At 35.7% G+C, this 23383-nt stretch overlaps 1 protein-coding gene across 1 annotated transcript in view; it reads left to right on the top strand.

Annotated features, from left to right (window-relative positions):
- The window catches only part of MYO3A (myosin IIIA), a 255909-nt gene that overhangs the window by 221584 nt on the left and 10942 nt on the right, over positions 1 to 23383 (top strand). Inside the window, exon 30 of the mRNA XM_027841624.1 lies at positions 17186 to 17289. Within this exon, the coding sequence (XP_027697425.1) occupies positions 17186 to 17289 (104 nt within the window). The remainder of the gene's footprint in view (positions 1 to 17185; positions 17290 to 23383) is intronic.

The following is a 23383-nucleotide window of genomic DNA, read 5'->3' as shown; positions in this document are numbered from 1 at the left end:
GTCTCTAGCAGTTAGAACCAGGGGGCCCTTGCAATGGTTGCCATTGAGACAATTGTCTCGACCTGGAGTTGAGACACTATGCATCAGCTTAAAACTGTGAATTGAGGTGATTTTACAGAAGCCCTTGTGCAGCGCTGCATATAATATTTGTTATATGTACCTAAATAGCTGTCACACTTTTTTGTGTATTGCCTTTTAGCTACTGCTTGATTTCTCCCTCTACCATACTAGTGATCAGATTCACTCTAACCAGAATAAATGAAAAGTGTATTGTGTCCTGAATTAAGATGAACCAAAGATTCTCATCCACATATATCAGCCAGAGAGTGTTGGCCCATAACAAAAAGAAATATGTCCAACATGCCTAAGAATAATCATCTCCATTTTTTAAAAGGTCTACTAAAAGGACTACTTAACTACTTAACTCAGCCTCTGTGGTTTTTTGACAAGCAAAAAGTAAAGAGAATGTTTTTAAACTCACCACTTACTCTTTCCTATTCCCTAGACAGGTAGGTATATTTCTAAACACTGTGACCTTGTTAGAGGCTCCATGGCATCCCTATACACAGCAAGAACACCAACGTGTTGTCTTAAGGAAGTAATAAAGGAAATGAGCATTTATTAAGCACCTTCTATGTACCAGGCATTGTGCTAGGCACAATACAAATATTATCTCATTTGGTCCTCACAACATCCCTGGGAAGGAGCTGCTGTTATTATCTCCATTTTACAATTAAGGAAACTGAGGCAGACAGAGGATAAATGACTTGTCCAGGGTCACATAGCTAATAAGTATCAGAGACAGGATTTGAATTCAGACTTGTATCCCCTACCTGCAAAATGCAGAGGTTATATTAGTGACCTCTAAGTTTCCTCAGCCAAATTTCTGGCTTACAACACTGGGATTGTGAGCTCCTTGAAGACAAATGCTGTCTTTTTGCCTCTTTTTCTGTCCTCAGCGCTTAGCATAATGCCAGGCACATAGTAGGTGCTTAATAGATGTTTACTGACCAACTGAGGTCTTCCTGACCCCAGACCCAATACTGTATACCTTCATGTTAGTACCCATGACTTTAGCTTTTGGAGATAATAGGCAGATGGTGTGCTTTGAATTGTTATTCCTCAGTCTCTTGCCTAGAAGTCAAATGGGCACATTTTTTTCCAATTTTTTAACATTTTTATTGAAAGTTTTGAGTTCCAAATTCTTTCTCTCCCTCCCTTCCTGCCCTCCCTGAGACAGTAAGTAAACAGATATAGGTTATACATGTACAATTATGAAAAACATTTCCATATTAGTCATTTTGTACAAGAAGACTCAAATAAAAGAAAAAAGAAAGTGAAAAATAACATGCTTCAGTCTGTATTCAATCAATATCAGTTCTTTCTCTGGAGGCAGATAGTATGCTTCATCATTAGTCCTTTGGGATTGTCTTAGATCATTGTATTGCTGAGAATAACTAAGTCATTCATAGTTCTTCGTCAAACAATATTGCTGTTACTGTGTACAATGTTCTCCTGGTTCCATTCACTTCATTTTGCATCAATACATGTAAGTCTTTCCGTGTTTTTCTAAAATTATCCTGCTTGTCATTTCTTATAGCACAATATTCCATTGTAATCATATAACACAGCTTGTTTAGCCATTCCCAAATTGATGGGCATCCCCTTGATTTCCAATCCTTAGACACCACAAAAAGAGCTGCTTTAAATATTTTTGTACAATTAGGTCCTTTTCCCTTTTTTGGATGTCTTTGGGATGTAGACCTAGTAGTGGTATTGCTAGATCAAAGGATATGCACCATTTCATAGCCCTTTAACCATAGTTCCAAATTGCTATTCAGAATGGTTGAATCAACTCACAAGTCCAGCAACAGTGCATTAATGTCACAATTTTCCCACATCCCCTCCAACAACCAACATTTCCATATTTTGTTGTATTAGCCACTCTGATAGGTGTGAAGTGGTATCTAAGAGTTGCTTTAATTTGCATTTCTCAGATCAATAGTGATTTAGAGCATTTGTCTGAAAACTGCCTGTTCATATCCTTTGACCATTTATCAATTGGGGAATGACTTGTGGTTTTATAAATTTTACTCAGTTCTCTGTATATTTGAGGAATGAGGCCTTTGTCAGAGATACTCGTTGCAAAAAAAAAAAAATTCCCAATTTTCTGCTTTCCTTATAATTTTGGTTGCATTGGTTTTGTTTATGCAAAAACTTTAATTTTATACAATCAAAATTATCTATTTTACATTTTGCAATGCTCTCTATATTTTCATTGGTCCTAAATTTTCCCTTATCTATAAATGTGAAAGATAAACTATTACATCCTCTCTAAGTTTGCTTATGGTATCACCCTTTATGTGTAAATCATATGTTCGTTTTGACCTTATTTTGGTATACAGTGTGAGATATTGGTCTATACCTAGTTTCTACCATACTGTTTTCTAGTTTTCCCAATAAGTTTTGTCAAATAATGAGTTTTTTCTCCAAAAGCTTGGATCTTTGGGTTTATCATATACTAGATTACTATGGTCATTGAATATGATGTAATTTGTACCTAATCTATTCCACTGATCCACCACACTATTTCTTGGCCAATACCAGATTGTTTTGATAATTACCACTTTCAGTTTGAGATGGCTAGACCACCTTCATTTGCATTTTTTTCATTGATTCCCTTGATATCCTTGAGCTTTTGTTCTTCCAGATGGATTTTGCTATTATTTTTTCTAGCTCTATAAAATAATTTTTGATAGTTTGATTGGTATGGCACTGAATAAATAGATTAATTTAGGTAGAATTAGCATTTTTATTATATTAGCTCAGCCTACCCATGAGCAATTAATATTTTTCCAGTTGTTTGGATGTGACTTTATTTGCGTGAAAAGTATTTTATAATTGTGTTCTTATAATTCCTGGGTTCGCAAGGCAGGAAGACTCCCAAGTATTTCATATTGTCTACAGTTATTTTAAAATGAATTTCTCTATCTACCTCTTGATTCTGGGTTTTTTTGGTAAATATAGAAATGCTGATAATTTATGTGAGTTTATTTTGTATTCTGAAACTTTGCTAAAGTTGTTAATAATGTCAAGTAGTTTTTTAGTTGATTTTCTAGGATTTTCTAAGTATAACATCATATCATTTGCAAAAAAAAGTGATAGTTTTGTTTCTTCATTGCCTATGCTAATTCCTTTAATTTCTTTTTCTTCTCTTATTGCTATAGCTAACACAATTAAATGAGCTAACATTTCTAGTACAATATTAAATAATAGAGATGATCACCTCACCCCTAATTGTATTGGGAAGGTTTCTAGCTTATCCTCACAGATAATGCTTGCTGATGACTTTAGATAAATATTACTGAACATTTTAATGTAAGTGCCATTTATTCCTATGCTCTCTAGTGTTTTTAATAGGAATGGATACTGTATTTTGTCAAAGGCTTTTCCTGCATGTGTTGAGATAACCATATAATTTCTGTTGGTTTTGATATTAATATGGTCAATTATGCTGATCATTTTCCTAATAATGAACCAGCCCTGCATTCCTGGTGTAAATCCCAACTGGTCATAGTGTATAATCCTTGTGATATACTGCTGTAATGTCTCTACTAGTATTTTATTTAAATTTTTGTATCAATATTCATTAGGGAAATTAGTCTATAATTTCCTTTCTCTGTTTTGGCTCTTCCTGATTTGGGTATCAGCACCAAATTTGTGTTGCAAAAAGAATTTGTAGGACTCCACCTGTTTTTCCAAATAGCTTATATAGTATTAGTATTAATTGTTCTTTAAATATTTGGTAGACTTGAGTTGTGAATTCATCTGGTCCTGGGGATTTTTTCTTAGAAAGCTATTGATGGCTTCTTCAATTTCTTCTTCTAAGATTGGGTTATTTAAGTATTTTATTTCTTCTTCTGTTAATCTGGGTAATTTTTATTTTTTGTAGATATTAATCCATTTCATTTAGATTGTCAAATGTATTGGCATGTATTTGGGTGAAATAGCTCCTAACAGTTGTCTTACTTTTCTCTTCATTGGTGGTGAATTCACCCCTTTCATTTTTGATACTAGTAATTTGGTTTTCTTCTTTCCTCTTTTTTAATCAAATCAACCAATAGTTTATCTATTTTATTGTTTTTTTATAAAATCAGCTTCTAGTTTTATTTATTAGTTTAATGATTTTCTTACTTTCAATTTTATTCTCTCCTTTGATTTTCAAAATTTCCTATTTGGTATTTAATTGTGAATTTTTAATTTGTTCTTTTTCTAGTTTTTTAATTTCATGCCCAATTCATTGATTTGCTTAAATATATATAAATAAATATAAATATAAATATAAATAAAAAGTAATTAGAGATATAACTTTTCCCCTAAGTACTGCTTTGGCTGCATCGCACAAATTTTGGTATGTTGTTTCATTGTTATTTTCTTTAATGAACTTATCAATTTGTTTCTGTGATTTGTTCCTTGACACTTGTTTTTTTAGGATTAGATTATTTAATTTTCGATTAATTTTTTAATCTCTCTTTCATTGTCCATTATTGAAAGTAATTTTATTGCATTATGATCTGAAAAGGATGTGTTTACTATTTCTGCTTTTCTGTATTTGGTTGTTAGGTTTTTATGTCCTAATACATGGTCAGTTTTTGTGTAGGTTCCATGTACTTCTGAGAAAAGGGCATATTCCTTTCTATTCCCATTCAATTTTCTCCAGAGACCTATCATACCTAACTTTTCCAGAATTTTTTCACCTCCTTAACTTCTTTATTGTTTTTTCTTTATTTAGATTTATCTAATTCTAAAAGGGAAAAGTTGAGATCCTCCACCAGTAGAGTTTTATTATCTATTTCCTCCTGTAACTCATTCAACTTTCCCTTCAAAAATTTAGATGCTACACCATTTAGTGCATATATGTTTAGTACTGGTATGACTTCATTATCTATGGTACCTTTCAGCAAGATATAGTTTCCTTCTTTATCTCTTTTAATTTGATCTATTTTGCTTTTGCTTTGTCTAAGCTCATGATTGTTAACCCTGCTTTCTTTGCATCTGCTGAAGCGTAATAGATTCTGCTCCAGTCCTACTTTAACCCTGTGTGTCTCTCTGCTTCAAATACATTTCTTGTAAACAACATATTGTAGGATTGTAGTTTTTCATCCACTTTGCTATTTACTTCCACTCTTTGGGTAAGTTCATCCCATTCACATTTATAGTTATGAAAACTAACTGTGTATTTCCTTCCATGCTATTTTTTGCTTGTTTACCTCCCCTTATGCCCCACTCTTTCCCTCCTCACAAGTGTTTTACTTCTGATCACCACCTTCCCCAATATACCCTCCCTTTTATCAGTTCCCCATTCTCCATTTTCACTTCCTTATAGGAAGTAAAATAGATTTCTATAGCCAACTGAGTGTGTTTGATATTCCCTCTTTGAGCCAGTTTTGATGAGAGTAAGGTTTAAGCTTTGCTTACCACTCCCCTATCTTCCCCTAGGTTATAATGGGCACATATTTGTAAGATGACTGGATATCATCTATTACTATGTAATTGGGGAGGGAAATATCTAATTTTTTGGTCCTCCAAACTACAGAATCATGAGATCATAGATTTAGAGATGAAAGAGACCACAGAAGTTGAGGGCAACCCTCTCATTTTACAGAAGAAGAAGCTAAGTCAGTGAGAGATTGTGACTTGCTCAGGGCCACACATCTAGTGCCTGAGGCAGAATTTGAACCCAAGTCTTCCTAACTCTAAGCTTAGTACTCTCTTTACTACATCACAGCAGCATTTTAGCCAATTGAGCCAACATGCTAGTAATATAGTAAAGGTGGTGTTGTGGCAACTGTTGGGAGCAGGAAAGTCCCTCTCAGTCCCATCCCAACTACAACTACTTTTGCCTTCCCTTGACTTTCCCAACATTTGCAATGAAATCAGCAAATAGGAAAGGCAGAGACAGAATTCCCTGGAAGCCAGAAGTGTAGCCAGCATGAGAGAGTATAGTTTTTATATCACCAAGAAGAGAACTGCATTTGGAGTCAGAGAGCCTGGATCCAATTCCTAATTCTGCCACCTACCTGTGTGACCTTGGAAAAAATATTTCATTTATCTTGTTCTCAACTTCCCTATCTGCAAAATGCAGGGTTTGGACTAGTGACCTCTAAGGTTCCTTAACCCTAAATCTATGATCTTATGACCTCCAAATTTCTGGCTCACAACACTAGGATTGTAGGTAGCAGAGTGAGATGGGGAGGAATTCAAAGCAAAACTAACAGAAGGCTGAAAGCATGGGATAAAAGAAAGAATAGCTGTGAAAACACATTCCTAAAACTGGTAGTCAGGGCAGAGTCATGGACCAGGTGATAAGTTGAGAACTGAGTATCAGAATCCAACAATGAGCATTTATTAAGCACTTAGTATGTTCCAGGCACTGCATTAAGTACTGGGGATGCAAATATAAGTCTACAAAAAGATAGTCCTTGGGGGCAGGTAGGTGGCACAGTGGATAGAACACCAGCCCTGAAGTCAGGAGGACCTGAGTTCAAATCTGGCCTCAGACCAAACACTTGATACTTACTAGCTGTGTGACCCTGGGCAAGTCACTTAACCCCAATTGCCTAAAAAACAAAAACAAAAAAAACAAAAAAAACAAAAAAAAAGATAGTCCTTGTCCTCAAGAAACTTACAATCTAATAGAGGACAACTGCACATAAAAGGGACCTGAAAAGTGGGGAGAGGGAAAGGTAATTGGAGGTGGAGGAGGAAAGACAGAGAAAGTCTGGAGAGTCAATCGTACAGCCTCAAGAAGAATGAAGACAAGGCTGGCCTGAGCATTTTCCTTAAAATGCAGGTTCTGGAGGAACCATCCAATCAGAGGAAGGCACCACAGGAGCAGAGAGTATTTCCAATATAAGAAGTCCAGGGATGGAGTGAACTTCCAGGGTGAAGAGGTTTTTGTGGCATGGGAGATAAAGTCTTGAGTCAGGAGCACAGATTGGAACATGTGGCCATGAGGCAGAACCCCAAGCATACAGAGTTCTCTCTAAATATTAAGGTTCTAAGCAAGCATAAATACCATGGGATAGAGGAAGGTAGTGGTCAGAAGACCAAGGTAAGAGCCAGGACATTCTTAGAAGCTTAAGGTTCAAGTCAAAACACTCAAAAAGACTCAGAATTTCTCTGTGGTTGCTGTTGAGGTCAGAACTCATTCCAATGTGGTCAGCCTGCATCCTGAACATAGCAGCAGATGATCTGGAATTCTTGGCTGAAGAAAAAATCAGATATCTGGGAAGAAAGACCTGTAGAGGCTTCTGGCAGATGAGAGTGAGTCCAAATATCATCAGGTATCCTGACCATCACAATAAATTGATGATTCTCTCTTTTTACATTCTACTTCTCTGTTGGGCAGTTTATCAAAACTGAAAAGAAATCTTTTCAAAAGGAAAAAGGAGGAATGTTAAAGAAAGAATTACAGAAGTGTAACAAGTAAATTTCCATCTAGGAATCCAATTTCTGATTTAGATATTTGACATTTAGCAAAATGACACAAAGTGCGTACACTTAAATAAAATTTTGCAATTAATATCAGCTTCATTAAAATGATCAAAATGTGATGAAATTTAATTTACTAAAGCAAACATTGGAAAATCACCACAGGCCTTCCAAAAGCAAAAAAGAGAGAGAGATAATTGTCCACTCATCCCAGAGGGGGGAAGAATGAATTTCTTATCAGCTAAAACAATAAAAGTAATCAGTACCACAACTACAATTCAAATTAATATCATACCTTCCAGCAGTTCAATATGTCAGTAACCTTTACGGGCTAATATTTATCTCACACAAAAATTACACAACTAATTTTTCTAGTGCCAACATTGATATACCGCTGATAATTTATTGTTATGAATGTTTATGTCATTTTTGTAATTAAGGAATTAGGATGATGGGAGTAGACATACTTTGTACTTCCCCCAAAGGAACAAAGAGTCTGAGGACAAAGATAAGACAACAGAATGAATATCTGCTTCTTCTGAAATATGTGGATGTTGTCAAATATGTAGTGGTGGTCTGGCACTCAAAAGGGGGTACTATCAGCTCAAAAAGGGCTCTCTTCATTCACTGATAATTAGCATTGATGGACACCCATTGTTTTCATGACAACATCTTAAGGGCAATGTATTTCAAGAAGCCAAAGTCTTGTGCTCTGTGTTACTCTAAGTCAATTAATAAGCAAGGAGCTTCCAGTTTGCCTTTGTGTTTCCTCAGAAGTATATTTCATCATATTTTGCTCATTTTAATAAAGCTAATATTAATTGTAAATTTTAAATTTAAACTTTCTATAGTTCACCTAAATGTCAAAATCAGAAATTCAATTCCAGGATAGAAATGCAAGTATTTCTTGAGCACCTGCTGTTTACTCAGCTCTGTGCATGCTCAGGAGGTGGAATCAGTCACCAAAATTCAGAGAGTGCCTACTGTGTGAATTACACTATACTAAAGACTATATAGGGATGTTGTTGTCAGTCGTTTTTCAGTCATATCCATATTCAGTTATGATCCTATTTGGGGTTTTCTTAGCAAATATACTGAAGTGGTTTTCCATTTCCCTCTCTACTCCATTTTACAGATGAGGAAACTGAGGCAAACAGGGGTAAGTGACTTGCCTGTCACCCAGATAATAAGGCTCCCAGGCCAGATTTGAACTTAAGAAGATAAATCTTCCTGATTCCACTTCACTCTAGGAGACAGTGAGATGTATAAGGCATGGTTCCGTTCTTGAGGAACTTAAAGTCTCACTTGAAGACAATTTTTGCACACATGAAAATTAAATATCAATATAACGTAATAGATGAGTAAGTTCCAACTGAGTGGCACAGGCAATAAATGGTATAGTTGTTGAGAGGAGAGAGATCACTTTGGCCTACAATGATTGAGAAAGGCTTCATGGTATAGAGGTGGGACCTTTAACTATGTCTTGAAGAATGGGTAGGACATAGATGGAAACTGTCAGAGACCACCTATGTCAGGACCTGCATATCAGCTGGCATTGTAGACATCTGTGTGTGTGTATACACATCTATACAGGGTGTTCCCAAAGTCTTAGTTCAGTTTTAAGCTATTCAAACTTAAGGTGGAGCTACTAAAACTTAAAACTGCACCAAGACTTTTGGGCCACTCTGTATAGATGTATGTACACACATATCAGCTAACACATCCCGCTTCAAATTTACAAAGTGATTTCCATTCTTTATCTCATTGAGACCTCACAATAGCCCTGTGAAATTAGTTTTATGGGTGCTTCCCCCTTCTTCAGATGAGAAAACTGAGACACTAGTTAAGTGAATTGCTCATAGCGACATGGCTGGCAAATTTCAAGGCCATGATTCCACTCTATTTCTTCTGATTCCAAGTCTGTTAATCTTCCCACTCTACCATGCTGCTTTGGGCAGCACTGGCTCTTCTCTGTTTGTGTCTTCATTCCACAATGTCAGATGCTACCAAGTAGCTCTACTTTTACAGATTCCAAGCTAACTATTCCCTAAACAAGAAGCAAATATAAAAGTTCCTAGACTGAAGCAAAAGTTGGGATCAGTATTAAGGTCCTAATTGTTACTTATGCCCTTTATTGTTCTGAGCTTTAATATGGTTCTATGCCACTAGTGAGCTCTGACTTTCAGTGGTGGCATGTCCCTATAGACATACACATACTCTGACCTATTCACTGAACCCCAACTCTGCCTCAACCACCAGTTCCTGGGTCCCTCTCCAGGGTTGCCCCACTCCCATGTCCAGCCCCTATCCCTCATTCTAGCCTTATGTTAGCTTTCCAGAGACTACCTTCTTATTCCGTGCCCACAACCCACTGGCACCTATATGTCCAGTGCTAATAGGAAAAGGAGAGGAATCTAATTTGTTGTGGTTATTGTTGCTTGTTGTTGTTGTTGTTGTTTGGTCATATCTGACTCTTCATGACCCCATTTGGGAATTTCTTGGCAAAGGTAATGGAGTGGTTTGCTATTTTCTTCTCTATCTCATTTTGCAGATCAGGAAACCGAGGCAAACAGGGTTAAGTGACTTAGCTCAGAGTCCCACAGCTAATAAGTATCTAAGGCCAGATTTGAACTCAGATATTCCTGACTTCAGAACCTATGTTCTATCCACTGTGCAATCTATGAGAAGACTAATAGGGAAGAAGTATGATTACTTTACTTGGAAAACAGAGAAGAGTGGCTGAAGTGGAGGGTTTGAGTGGAAGATTCATAAGAGATAATGCTGGAGAGGTACATTGGGACCACTTTGTGGAGGACCCCGAATTCTAGGTCAAAGAATCTAGACTTTATTCCATAGACAGCCAGGTGTTGTCTATGTAGACAGCCATTGGAACATTTTTGTGCTAAGAAGCCATTGCAGTAATAAATGATAAAAGTAATAAATGCCTAGACTTAAAGTGATGGAAATGGGAACAGAAAGGCAGAGAGAGACTTAATAAAACCTTATGAAAAGGAGCCATAAGTGATTTTTTTTAACACTGATGCCTATTCTATCTAATTCCTCTTCAAAAGGTACAATGTATATGTAAGCTATTTTATTTGATGACTTCCTGGCATCTGTGCCTCTTTCATACACCAACTCACTGTTTGAATTCACAACCCATTGCCACCCTACATCATTTACCAACAACACCAAAGCCTGTGACAAATTGAATTTACCCATTTGTGTACCAACAGTCTATACAACTGTTAGATGATATGATGATTGAGCAAAGATGGATTACCATTTTTACTTGGCTATTTTTGCCAAAGTGGATAAAATAACTATCTGAGACTGAATCCAACAGAGGGAATACTAAGATGTGATTTGATAGTTTAGGCTTGTTAACTTTCTAAAATAATAATGTTAACAAAATTACTTGTTATAATAAATGTAATGGTACTGATTGTTCTGAAAAAAGTTCTATTAGTACTTAGTAGCATCACGAATAGCCAATATGTTAGAAGACAAAATTGAAACCAAAAAAAAAGAAAAATTAGGAGGTTAAAACAGTGAGCCATGTTGAATATAAAATGCATTAGGAATGAACCAATGAAAACATATTTATTAAGTGCTTACTATATGCCAGGAACTGTGCTAAGTGCTGAAATGTAAATATAAGCAAGCTAAATAGTCCTTGTCCTGCTAAAGTATATACTCTAATAGGGAAGGCAACACACAAGAGGGTGCCAGAAAATGAGTAGAGCCTACTCACTTGGAGGCATGGTTTGGAACCTGTGGCCAAGGAGTGTGATGGAGGGTTTGTTCTGGCAAAATAAAGTAAAATCTTACCTATCAGAACCTAAAATGTTTGAGGGTTCCTCCATTGTACAAGAAGGTGGGAAGATGGCCAGAGTAAAGGTGGCACAGCATGGCATTAATAATGAGGAAGACTTTGAGAAGTGACTACTTTGTAAGGGGCATTCATGTTTTAGGATACAGATTGACCTTTGATGTCCCTATGATTCTGTGAAGTTATACTAACTTTGAGGCGGCAATTTGAATAAAGTCCAGAGGCTAGAAGCCATATTCCAGGAACCTAAGAGGGAATTAGGTAGTGAAGAAATGGGAGCACTTACATTACACTATTTTCTTGGTAGTATTCTAAATAGTTTTTTCTTTAATGTTGATATTTTCTACATCACTGTCACTTCCAAAAGACTCTTACACCATACAACCCTCCCTTATTTAAAAAAATACACTTAATCAAAACATACTAATACATTTTGCACCTATTGTTTACTACCTCTAGACTGAAAGAAATAAAGCATACTTCACCATCACAGCATTTAGATTCACAATTTGTTATTGCATTGATAGGAATTATGAAGTCTTTCCATGCTGTTTTTCTTTATATTTTTGTGAAAGCCATGTAAATTCTTCTCCCAATTTTGCTTACTTTACATAAGTTCTTTCAATTCTTCCCAATTTTCTATGATTTTTTCATATTTATCAATTCTTATGTCACAATAATGTTCCATTACAGTCATATATCACAATTTGCCCAACAATTCTCCTGATCAATAGACACCCACTTTCCAGTTCAACTACCAAAAAAGTGTTATTACAAATACTTTTGTTTATGTGCACCCTTTTTCTTGACCTTCAACCTCATTAGTGTATATGTCTAATAAATTGTATTAATGGATTGAAGGACATGTAAAGTTTAGAGAATTTTTAGCATAATTTGAATTCTTTTCCAAAACAGTATAATTAATTTATACATTTGCCAATAGTGTATTATGGTGTCTGTCTTCCCGCTGTCTATCCAACATTCACCACTTTCATATTTTGTTGTATTTGTAAATATGATGGGGATGAGGTGAAGCCTCAGAGTTGTTTAGATTTGCATTTTTCTCAGTAGTTTTTTTTAAAACATCCCTTAATATTCTTGTTACAAATTGTCTCATTTCTTTCGACCATTTATCTACTTGGCAAATGACTCTTGTTCTTATCAATATCAGTTCCAAATATACCATGGATTTCCAACCTTTATCAGAGATATTGGCTGCAAATATGTTTCAGAAGTAGCATTTTAGCTGCCTTGATTTTGCTTGTGCAAGTGTTTTTTTTAATGTCATGTAATTGAAATTGTCCCTTATGTTTATAGTCACCCTTTGTTAAAGAACTTCCCCCTAGCCAATAGCTGGTACCTTTTCCCAATCTCCTCCAAAAAAAAGTTTTTTATGATGTGACTCAAAGGTTGTTCTTTCAAGAATAGTAGATGTTTTATATCACACTATCCTCAATTCATTTATTGCATGATAACTTTAGCATGACTGAAATATTTGTAGACTTTTTAAAAATGTCAAATCTAAGATAAATTTAATTATAAAAATTCAATACATTCCTAAAATTACCAAGAATTAATGTTAACTTTACAGTTCTATCTGCCTTTCACTCAACAAATATAACACAAACTTTCAATAGCAATATATTTTAATATGTCAAAAGAATGCAAGCACAAATGACAAAAGTCAGCTTCCATCAAACAATTAACACTGAGAAAGGAGAAGATTCACCAGGAGATAAAAAGAAGGGAGGAAAGAAGTTAATTGGACATAAACCCAACATGAATTCCTGAAAGAGTTAAAGAAAGAGATAAGAGTAATAGAGGAAAAAATAGGAAAAGATATGAAGGTGATACAAGGTTATGAAAAGAGAATTAACAGTTTGGTAAAAGAAACACAAAGAATAATGAAGAGAATAACACCTTAAAAAATGGAACTGGCCTAATGGTAAAAAAAAAAAGGGGGGAGGCACAAAAATTAACTAAAGAAAATAGCTCCTTAAAAAGAATAGGCCAAATGGAAAAAGAAGTACAAAAATTCATTAAGAAAAGGACTCCCTAAAAAGTAGAATTGGCCAAATGAAAAAAAAGTACAAAATCTCATTGAATAAAATCATTCCTTAAAAATTAGAATTGACTTACTGTGTGACCCTGGGCAAGTCACTTAACCCCAATTGCCTAAAAAAATTAGAATTCAGCAAGTGAAAGCTAATGACTCCATGAGACATCAAGAAACAAAAAAACAAGAGTCAAAAGAATGAAAAAGTAGAAGAAAATGTGAACTATCTCATCAGATAAACAACTGACCTGGAAAATAAGTCAAGGAGAGATCATTTAAGAATTATTGGATTACCAGAATGCCATGTAATCACAAAAGAGCCTAGACATCATATTTCAAGAAATTATAAAGGGAAACTGCCCCAATATCTTAGATCCAGAGGGTAAAACAGAAAATAAAAGAATCCAGCAATCACCTCCTCAAATAGATCCCAAAATGAAACATCTCAAGAACATTATAGCAAAGTTCCAGAGTTCCCAGGTGAAGGAGAAAATATTGCAAGTAGCCAGAAAGAAATAATTCAGATATCATGCAGCCACAGTCAGGATCACACAAGAATTAGTACTTCCATGTTCAAGGAGTGGAGGACTTGGAATATGATATTCCAGAAGACAAAAGATCTAGGATTACAACCAAAAACAACCCAGAAAAACTGAATATAAACCTTTGGGGGGGGAAATGGGCATTAAATTAAATAAAGGACTTTCAAGTATTCCTGATGAGACCAGAGCTAAATAAAAAATTTTATATTCAAACATAAGATTCAAGAGAAGCCTAAAAAGACAAACATGAAAGAGAAATCATATAGCAGTCAAAAATGTTAAAACTATTCACATTCCTGCATGGGAAGGTGATACATGTAGGTCCTAAGAACTTTATGGTTATTAGGGGTGGGAAGGAGGGAGAGCAGAGACAGAGACAGAGACAGAGAGAGAAGAAGAAGAAGAAGAAGAAGAAGAAGAAGAAGAAGAAGAAAATGAATGGAAGGAAATACACAATTAGTAATCATAACTGAATAACTGAATGTGGATGGGATGAATTCACCCATAAAACAGAAAAAACATGCTGTTTACAAGAGACATACTTGAAACAGAAAGACACACACAGTTAAATTAAGGAGCTGGAAAAGAATCTATTATGCTTCAGCTGAGGTAAAAAAAAAATAGAGTAGCAATCCTCATCTCAGACAAAGCAAAAGCAAAAATAGACCTATTAGAAGAGTTAATTAGGGAAGTACATTTTGCTAAAAGGTACCTTAGACAATGAAGTAATGTCAAAAATGTTTACATCAAGTTTCTGATAAAGACCTAATTTCTTGAATACCTAGAGAACAAATTTATAAAAATAAGAGCCATTCTCCAATTGATAAATGGTCCAAGGATATGAACAGGCAGTTTTCAGAAGAAGAAATCAAAGTTATCTCTAATCATATGAAAAAATGTTCTAAATATCTATTGATTAGCAAAATACAAATTAAAACAACTTTGAGGTACCTCCTCATACCTATCAGAAATGACAAATGCTGGAGGGGATTAGGCAAAAATAAGTACATTCATGAACTATTGGTTTAGTAGTGAACTGGTCCATCCATTCTGGAGAACAATTTGGAACTATACCCAAAGGTCTATAAAGGTACATACTCTTTAACCCAACAATACCACTACTAGGTCTGTATCCCAAAGAGATTAAAGAAAAAGAAAAATGAAAAGGGCATATATGTACAAAAATATTTATATTGGCTCTTTTGTGGTGGCAAAAAAATTGTAAATCAAGGGAATGCTGAACAAGTTGTGGCAAATGACGCAGTAGCATTGTGCTACAAGAAATGATGAGGAGGATAGTTTCTGAAAAACATGGCAAGATCTATGCGAACTGATTCAATGTAAAGTTAGTAAAGAAAGTGAAGAACTGGGAGATCATTGTGCACAGTGATACTAATGTTTAATGATGAGCAACTGTGAAAGACATAGCTGCTGTGATCAATACAATGATCCAAGACAATTCCAAAGGACTCATGATGAAAATAAAAAGATATCCACTTCCAGAGAGAGAATTGATGAACTCTGCATATAAGTTGAAGTATACTTTTTTCACTTTTTTGTAGCATGGAAAATATGGAAATATGTTTTGCATGATTTCACATGTATAATTTATATCATATTGTTTGCCTTCTCAGTGAATTGGGGGGAGAAAAAGACAGAATTTGGAACTCAAAATTTAAAAAGAAAATAATGTTATAAATAATATTTTTTAAAAATAAAAGTTCCTACTCAAAATCTTTATAGGAAGTACATTTTAAAAAACACTCAGTTCATCAGAAGATACTCATGAGAAAACCAGGCTTTTATTGCTTTATGAGAGACAGATAAAGAGAACTATACTGAGTCTCATTTGGAAAACTTATCTTGCTGATCTGAAGTCAGACCTTCATAGAAAAGGTGCTGGATTCATAACCAAAGGTCTTCAGTTCAAAATCTAGCTTCCATTTTCTCACTGAAACAGGAGGTTAAACTGAATGCCCACGAAGCTTCCCTTCAGCTCTAAATCCCATAACCTTATGAATCCTTATAATTTTTAATGATCCTATAGGGACTAACAAATTTAAGTATAGAAATACAAGAAGTCTTACCTCTCTATAACAAAAGTACTTAACCTGGGGTCCATGAACTTGGGGTTTTTTTAATACTTTGATAACTATTTCAATAGTATTTGTTTCCTGTGTAATGCTGTGCATTTTACTTTATGCATTTAATGACATCATTCTGAGAAGGGGTCAATAGGTTCACCAGACTGCCAAAGAGATATGTTATTTGAAAAATAATAAGAACCACTGTTTTATATAAATAAGAAACAATGTGGTACAGTGTAAAAAGAGATGGATTTGAAGTCAGAGGACCCTGATTGTAATCATGGTTCTATTTCTTATTAGCTATGTTACCTTGGATAATTCATGCAACCTCGCTGGGCCTCAACTTCCTCATCTTTAAAAGAAGGAGTTAAATAAGATAACCATTCAGATCCCTTCTGCCTCTGACTGATTCATCTTATTCTATGAAATGGGCAATTTCTTCACATATTTAATTAATGTATATGTGTATGTTTGAGTGTGTACACACATATCCAATTAAATATGTGTGCATACATATATTCTATTATATATTCCATTATAGATAGATAGATAGATAGCTTGATTACCAGCGTTATCTAAATCCCCAGCATTTGGTACAAAGTAAATGCTTGAAAATATTTCAGTGTACATATATAGGTTTTCTCTAAAGTCTCAATGCAGTTTTAGGCTTTAATAACTTAAAACTGCATTAAGACTTTTGGACTACCCTGTATAATTTGCAAATGGAGAAGACAGGTATGTTCATTGCATTGAGAGAAAGAGAGAAGAGAAAATCACAGTAGAGAGCCAAGAAATAGTGAGTAGGATGTTTTGGTTCTAGCAACTTTATTTCATCACCACTTTGAAGATGGTACTTTCCTATTCCTATTCCTACATTTTCATTTTATTCCTCGGTTACCTTCTCCTCTTCCTTCCCCCTCCCAACCCTAGGCCATCATATAGACAATGAAAAGAGTGGTCAGGATCAGAGGAGGAGTGTCAGCAAGTGGAGGTAAACCATCCCAATCCCTCCTTTCTCCCCTCCAGCCTCAAATATATGTGTAAATTCAATTTGATATGAAATATGAAAATGATTTTATATGACTTGCAACCCTCAAAAAAAAAGAAAAAAAGAAAATTATTTTATAATAGAGCTTTAAAACTGAATACTTATTTCTCAATACCTTTGTTGTAGGTGTCGCTAAAGAAGAACCAAAAATATTGAGACCTCCAAGACGACCATCAAAACCCAAAACATTAAATAATCCCGAAGACTCCACATATTATTATCTGTTACATGTAAGTGATTATGTGGGCTCTTCTAGTTTTAAAACTCTATGCTATTGCCAAATTCAACCCATAGGAATCACTTCAGGGAGGTAAAAAAGTTGAAGCTATGATAAGAAAGAGTAGGCCCTATATAGAGAGTATTTAATTCTACCCCTTGAGAGATACTGTGCTTATTTTAATAGTGCTACTCTCAGTATTCTTGCAGCTAAGGCCAATCCTTGAAAAAATTATGGGCCAAGTAAAGGTTGTCTTTGAAATCCTCCTTCTAATTTCCCTTTCATTGTCTTTTATCTCCCTGCCAAGGGATTCATGCACCCTCATGTCTCACCTTGACTGACCCCCTGGGCCTACCCTACCTTATAACAGTGCTTCATGTTCCATACCTTTCCTTCTTGCCCCATCTCCCACCAAAACCTATTTGCTAATTGTCCTATTCATTTAGGGCCCTGTTCTCAGCTGATAAGAAAGAATTTATTTTGGTATATTTATTTTAATTAGTGGCTTGATAAGCTATTCTCCCCTAAAAGAATTTGCACTTTGAAGAGAGCTTTCCAGAAAAAAAAAAAAAAGCTTTAACCCAAAGGAATTAGTTAATGGTGAGAATTTTAGTCATAATTATGAGCTGGTTGAAAGAGATAATTTTGAAAATGTAGGTCCTTCTGTTGCCCCTCATATCATCACCATATAGGCATGTCTGCCTATATCTAAAGCCACACGTCACAAATCCCCAAAGAGTGTTCATGAGTCATAATTGACCCTTACCTTGAAGCTATCCCTAAGATCTGTGGGGTGCACTGTACCCCATCTTGCCTTTTTGCCCCTTCTTTTGCAAGTATCAATCATCTACCCACAAGATAGGAGAGGGGAGAAGCAAAAGTCCAAATTTTTATGCCTCCTAATGCAAAAAAAAAAAACAGACACACATTACATGCATACATAGATATATGTAATCACACCCACAAAATTTATATTTCACTCCACTAAAGAAATATTTAAAGAAAGTGTTTTCTGCTTAAAGGCAGAAAATACACTTAAGTAAAACTAGTTAATGTTTCAACTTGGTCTCTCCACATTCTGGAGTACACAAAGAAGCTGTGAACCCTTTCTGTTCCTCTTCTATGGTTTCTCCAAAAGCCAGTGGGCTGCCAGCCCTTTCAGTCAAAGTTCAGTCAGAGTCACGTACTAGCTGTATAGCCTGGAGAATGTAAATATAAATTTCCTCACCTATAAAAATAGAAATGTTTATCAGCCCTTCTTTCCCAAGGTCATAGTACAAATCAAATGAGATCATTTGTAAGTGCTATGTAAACAGGAGGATTATCATTATTAGAGCATTTAAACAAAGAGAAACAGTCCATATACAGATCTAAATGAAATTTTCCACTCACAGATCACAGAACTGGAATCATTAATATTGTTCTTTAAAAAACATTAATGTATAACCAGCATTTGGTTTTGCTAAACATGTCCAAAAAAAGTCAATCACAGAAGAATCAGAGAAAACAGGCAATTCCAAGTGACCCAAATGTATTTGGTTGTCACCATGAGCAAGCCTTGGTTCAGAGTAAGATATGTGTATTGATTTTCTCTGCTGTCTAGAATAAGATGCAGCTGGGCTGATACTTGTATGTACAAAGACATAAAAAAGAAAAGCAGAGACTTAGAATAAGACATTTCAAAGCAATATATAAGGTTTCTATTAATGCAGACATTTAGTGGCAAACTATTCTTATTGAACTATTTTTAACAGCAACAAAATGATAGATTAAACTTATTTCCATTCTCATTAAACATCATTATGATGAATTTTGAGCAGATGAGGTCAAAAGGATCTTCCTAAGATTAAAGATCTAATCAGTCTACTGGCGAGTACTCATGAAACTCCTTTCAGAAAGAGCTCTGAATCTGGGGCAGAGGACCTGTGTTCAGGTCTTGACTTTGCTACTTACTACCCCTGTGACCTGGGGCACTTGGTGTCCCCTAGCCTCAGGCTCCTCAGCTTGAAAATGAGGGAGTCAGACTGCCTTTGTAAGATCCCTTCCAGTTCTATGACTGATTGACCCATTAAGTCCATGGTAGCAGGGCTTTGAGTTTGAAGGTATGTATTAATGGTCATGTGTTATTGAGGACTCTCACACATATGTACTCTATCACATAAAGCTTCTCCTCTGACTTTTCCTCCTCTTCGCCAGCTGTAGCAGGCTTGTATCATCTACATCCCCAATTTTGCCACTGTGAGGATAAATATCAGGCTGAGGATTCAAACATATTGAGTGTCTGTAATATAAACAGTAGCATCAGAGAAACATCTTGACATTTTTTCAATTTCTTTGTATTCTAAGCTTGATGAACATCAGCAGACATAAGCATTTCCATATACAAAGAACAGAAAAGAAGACTGATTGTTCATGAAGACATGAGTCTCCATTATATATAAGCCTGTAGGGGTTTTTGAAGTATAAAAGAAATTCCAAATGTTCCAGAGCTGTCCCACCTGTCTGTGTTTCCCACTCAACCTCCTTCTCTTCTCTTCTGTGTATTTTAAATGCTTCACTGATGCTCTTTTACAGTTTCTTTTGGGGGAAGCAAGGCATCACTATAACCACATCTCTATTCTCCACAATTCTCTTAATATTCCCTTAAAATCAATACTCAAATAGAACAAATCCATACATTGGTCATGTCTGAAAACATATGTCTCATTTCACCTCTCTAATCTAACAACTTTCTGTCAAGAGGTGGAAATAAGTATGCTTCATGATCAATCCTCTGAATTGCTAATTAGTCATTGCATTAAACAGAGTTCTTAAGTCTTTCAGAGATGGTTTTCTTTACAATGTTGTCACTGTATAAATTTAGGCATTTGTTTTACAAAAGGGGGGTTGTAGTCACTTATTCCATATGTAGCTATGAGCCTACTTCACTTCCACCTATGGCTATGATGCCCTGGCCCTAATGATATAGAGTTCTACCCTCAAGGAACTTACCTTTCACTTGGTATATAACATTATTGTTAAAAACAAGAATTCAGATTATTTTGATACAACTTAAGCAGTTTGTGACTATGACACTTCTTTCAAAAGCAAGGCTTAAGATTGATTCATGAACCAAATTCAGTTGAACTCAATAAGCATTTAAATGCCCATTCCTTACTAGTTGTGCTATGTGCTAGAAGTACAAAGATGAAATACAAATGCGTTCCCTTCCCTCTAAAAGTGTAGAGTCTAGTGAGGGAGGAAGGGGAAGGTATGTGCAAAAATAAGTGTAATACAAGTTAGGATATTGTGAGGGCACAAGAAAGTGTCAAAGGAGAGTTTCCAAAGAAAACTGCAAGACAATGAGATCACTTTCAGCTGGGGGGGGAAAGGAATCAAGGAAGGTGTCATGGAGGACTGAGCACCAGAGATGGATCTTGAAGGAAAAAATAACCTCAATAGGGGGTGCAAGTGGGAGCATTCCAGGCATGGGGAGCAGCCAGAACAAAAATGGTATAAATAAAATATCAAATTTACTTTAAAAAAAACATTCTTACAAATAAAAAATATATAGTATCACTGTGCTCAACTGTCACTGTGAAGTCAATAGATGTTCAACTTATTCTCATTTTACAACTACTTAATCCTTCAGGAAAAAACAACTTTTTTTAGTTCTGTACACTTGATGCAAAAGTGGATATAAATTGATGCAAATCTTTATAAAGTATATTACAGACTTCCCACTCTTCCTAAACACAAAATATTGAGTCTAATTTATGCTTTTGTTGGCTCAGGATCATAATTATAAACAACAAAAATTATACTGTATAGCAGTGCCTCCAGGGACTATTGAAATCTATGGGGCTGTTTCTCCGCCCATTAAATGGCCTTTGAATTTTTTACCTGATTTTTATAACTTTTGCACGTGCTTCCATAAATACTTCAAATTGTGTTTCTAATCCACTGCTGGCTAGGAAACAAAAAACCGAACTTGTAAGAATTGTTTGTAAAATAAGAATGAATTGACTGCAGTAAAAAAATCTGGGGGATTCTTCTGCAGAGGGAAGTGTAGGAATTTTAGTGCACAGCATTTCTAACAACTGGGTTCTTGTCCCTCCATAGCCACTCATCAGCTGTGTGCCCTTAGGTATGTTATTGGGGCTTGGTAACTAAGGTCCTCATTTTCCTCTTTCCTAGGCTGCTGGTGATGCAGTGGATAGAGCTCTGGGCCTGGAGTCAGGAAGATCTGAGTTCAAATTTGGCCTCAGACACTTACTAGCTATGTGACCCTAGGCAAGTCACTCAATTTCTGCCTGCCTCAACTTCCCCAAATATAAAATGAGGATAATAATAGCACCTGTCTTCCAGGGTTGTTGTGAAGATCAATTAAGATAATATTTGTACAAAGTACCTAGGATGGTGCTATAAAAATACTTATTCCTTTCCTTTATTCCCTTCCCTAAAATGAGAGGATTAAAAGAGATGATAGCTAAGTTCCCATACACTTCTATGATTCTCTATGCCCCTTCCAAAACCACTTTACCAGCTATCTGAGCTGCCTAGTGACTTTCGTCTCTTTTTTCTGAATCATTGCCTATTTCCAAATGGTTGGGGTTGCTAGGAATCCAATTTCCAGATAAGTGGAGTTTTTCTACATTACTAAAATGAAAATGGGTAATAGGCAGCATAATTTGAGGTAACAGAGGTTTTGGAAACTGCTTTTGACTCAGAAGTAAGGCTATTTCTTTGTAGGTTGTTAAGGAAAAGAAAGATTGATCATGGCTGGCCAGGGAGCTTTAACTCACTTCAGGATTCTTTGACTCCCTCTGCTCCTTCAGTTCAAGTCAACAAATACCTAAGAAGTGCCTCTTTATTAAGTTCATTTATTAAACTGACCTGTTAGCTGTTCCCTGAATAGGGCATTCCACTACAAATATATATATATATATATATATATATTCACTTCTTAGTTCCACCCCATCAAAACTCAAACTTCTTTCAAAGCTCAGCTCAGGGGTCAACTCCTCCCAGAAGACCATTCTGATCTTGGATCAGGTTAATGCTAGTGCTCCCCCACCAGAAATTACTTTGTGTGTATTTTATGTACTTAATCTTCTACATACATGTTGTCTCCTCCACCCTCCACCAATGAAAATGCTAATTCCTTAAAAGCAGGAACAGTTTCATTTATTTTTCTTTGTATTCATAATGCTTAGTAGAGAAGAAGCAGCATAGTATAATGGATAGGTCAATGAACTTGAACACAAGAGAAGCTGGGTTCAAATCACACTTCAGACCATTATTAATTGTGTGACCCTGGACAAGTCACTTAGCCTTCCTGGGCCTCAGTTTGATCACCTGAAAAATGGGGATGGAATTCCATATCTGCAAAAGTGTTGTTGTTGTCTAGTCTTTTCAGTCATGTGTGACTCTTCATGACCCCATTTGGATTTTCTTGGCAAATGTACTGAAGTGGCTTTCCATTTCCTTCTCCAGCTCATTTTACAGGTGAGAAAACTGAGGCAAACAGGATTAAGTGACTGGAGAAGGGTCACACAGCTAGTAAGTGTCTGAGGCCAGAATTGAACTCAAGGAGATGAGTCTTCCTAACTCCAAGCCTGGCACTCTATCCGCTGTGCCACCTAGCTGCCGTCATCCGCAAAAAATGGATGACCTCTAAGATCCCTTTCAGCTATAAACCTATGATCCTATGATGTACATAAAAATAAATATAAAATATCTAAAAAGTCCTTTCTCTCAAAGAACATACATCCTATCAGGGGTGGGAGAGGTAGAGTTCCTCCAAAGGACTTTGCAAAAAGCTCCCCTTGAGATAGAAAGAAATCTTTTACTGGTGTAGAGGAAATCATTCTTTCCTCTTTTTCCTTCTGTTTGTGTTCTTTTTCAAAAGCTGGGGCACTATATTGCTTCTCCCAAAATGGCAAAAATTCAATAATTGGGGAGAATTCCCTCTGCTGTGAACTCCTGTAAGTAAAGGACTAATTTATAATTGCCATTTCCTAGAGCCAAGTTTTGTTACAGATATGAGCAAGGAGATCCCCCAGCTTGGGGATTCAAGGGCAGTGTGCTGTTTGGTGCTCTATTATGTAATAGAGACCTTGGCTCTT

This window comes from Vombatus ursinus, unplaced genomic scaffold, assembly GCF_900497805.2.
Source record: "Vombatus ursinus unplaced genomic scaffold, bare-nosed wombat genome assembly UNPS02014861.1, whole genome shotgun sequence".
In the NCBI taxonomy this organism is placed as follows: Eukaryota; Metazoa; Chordata; class Mammalia; order Diprotodontia; family Vombatidae; genus Vombatus; species Vombatus ursinus.
The sequence above is the reverse complement of the archived record's forward strand: the minus strand, read 5'-3'. Positions and strand labels throughout refer to the sequence as shown.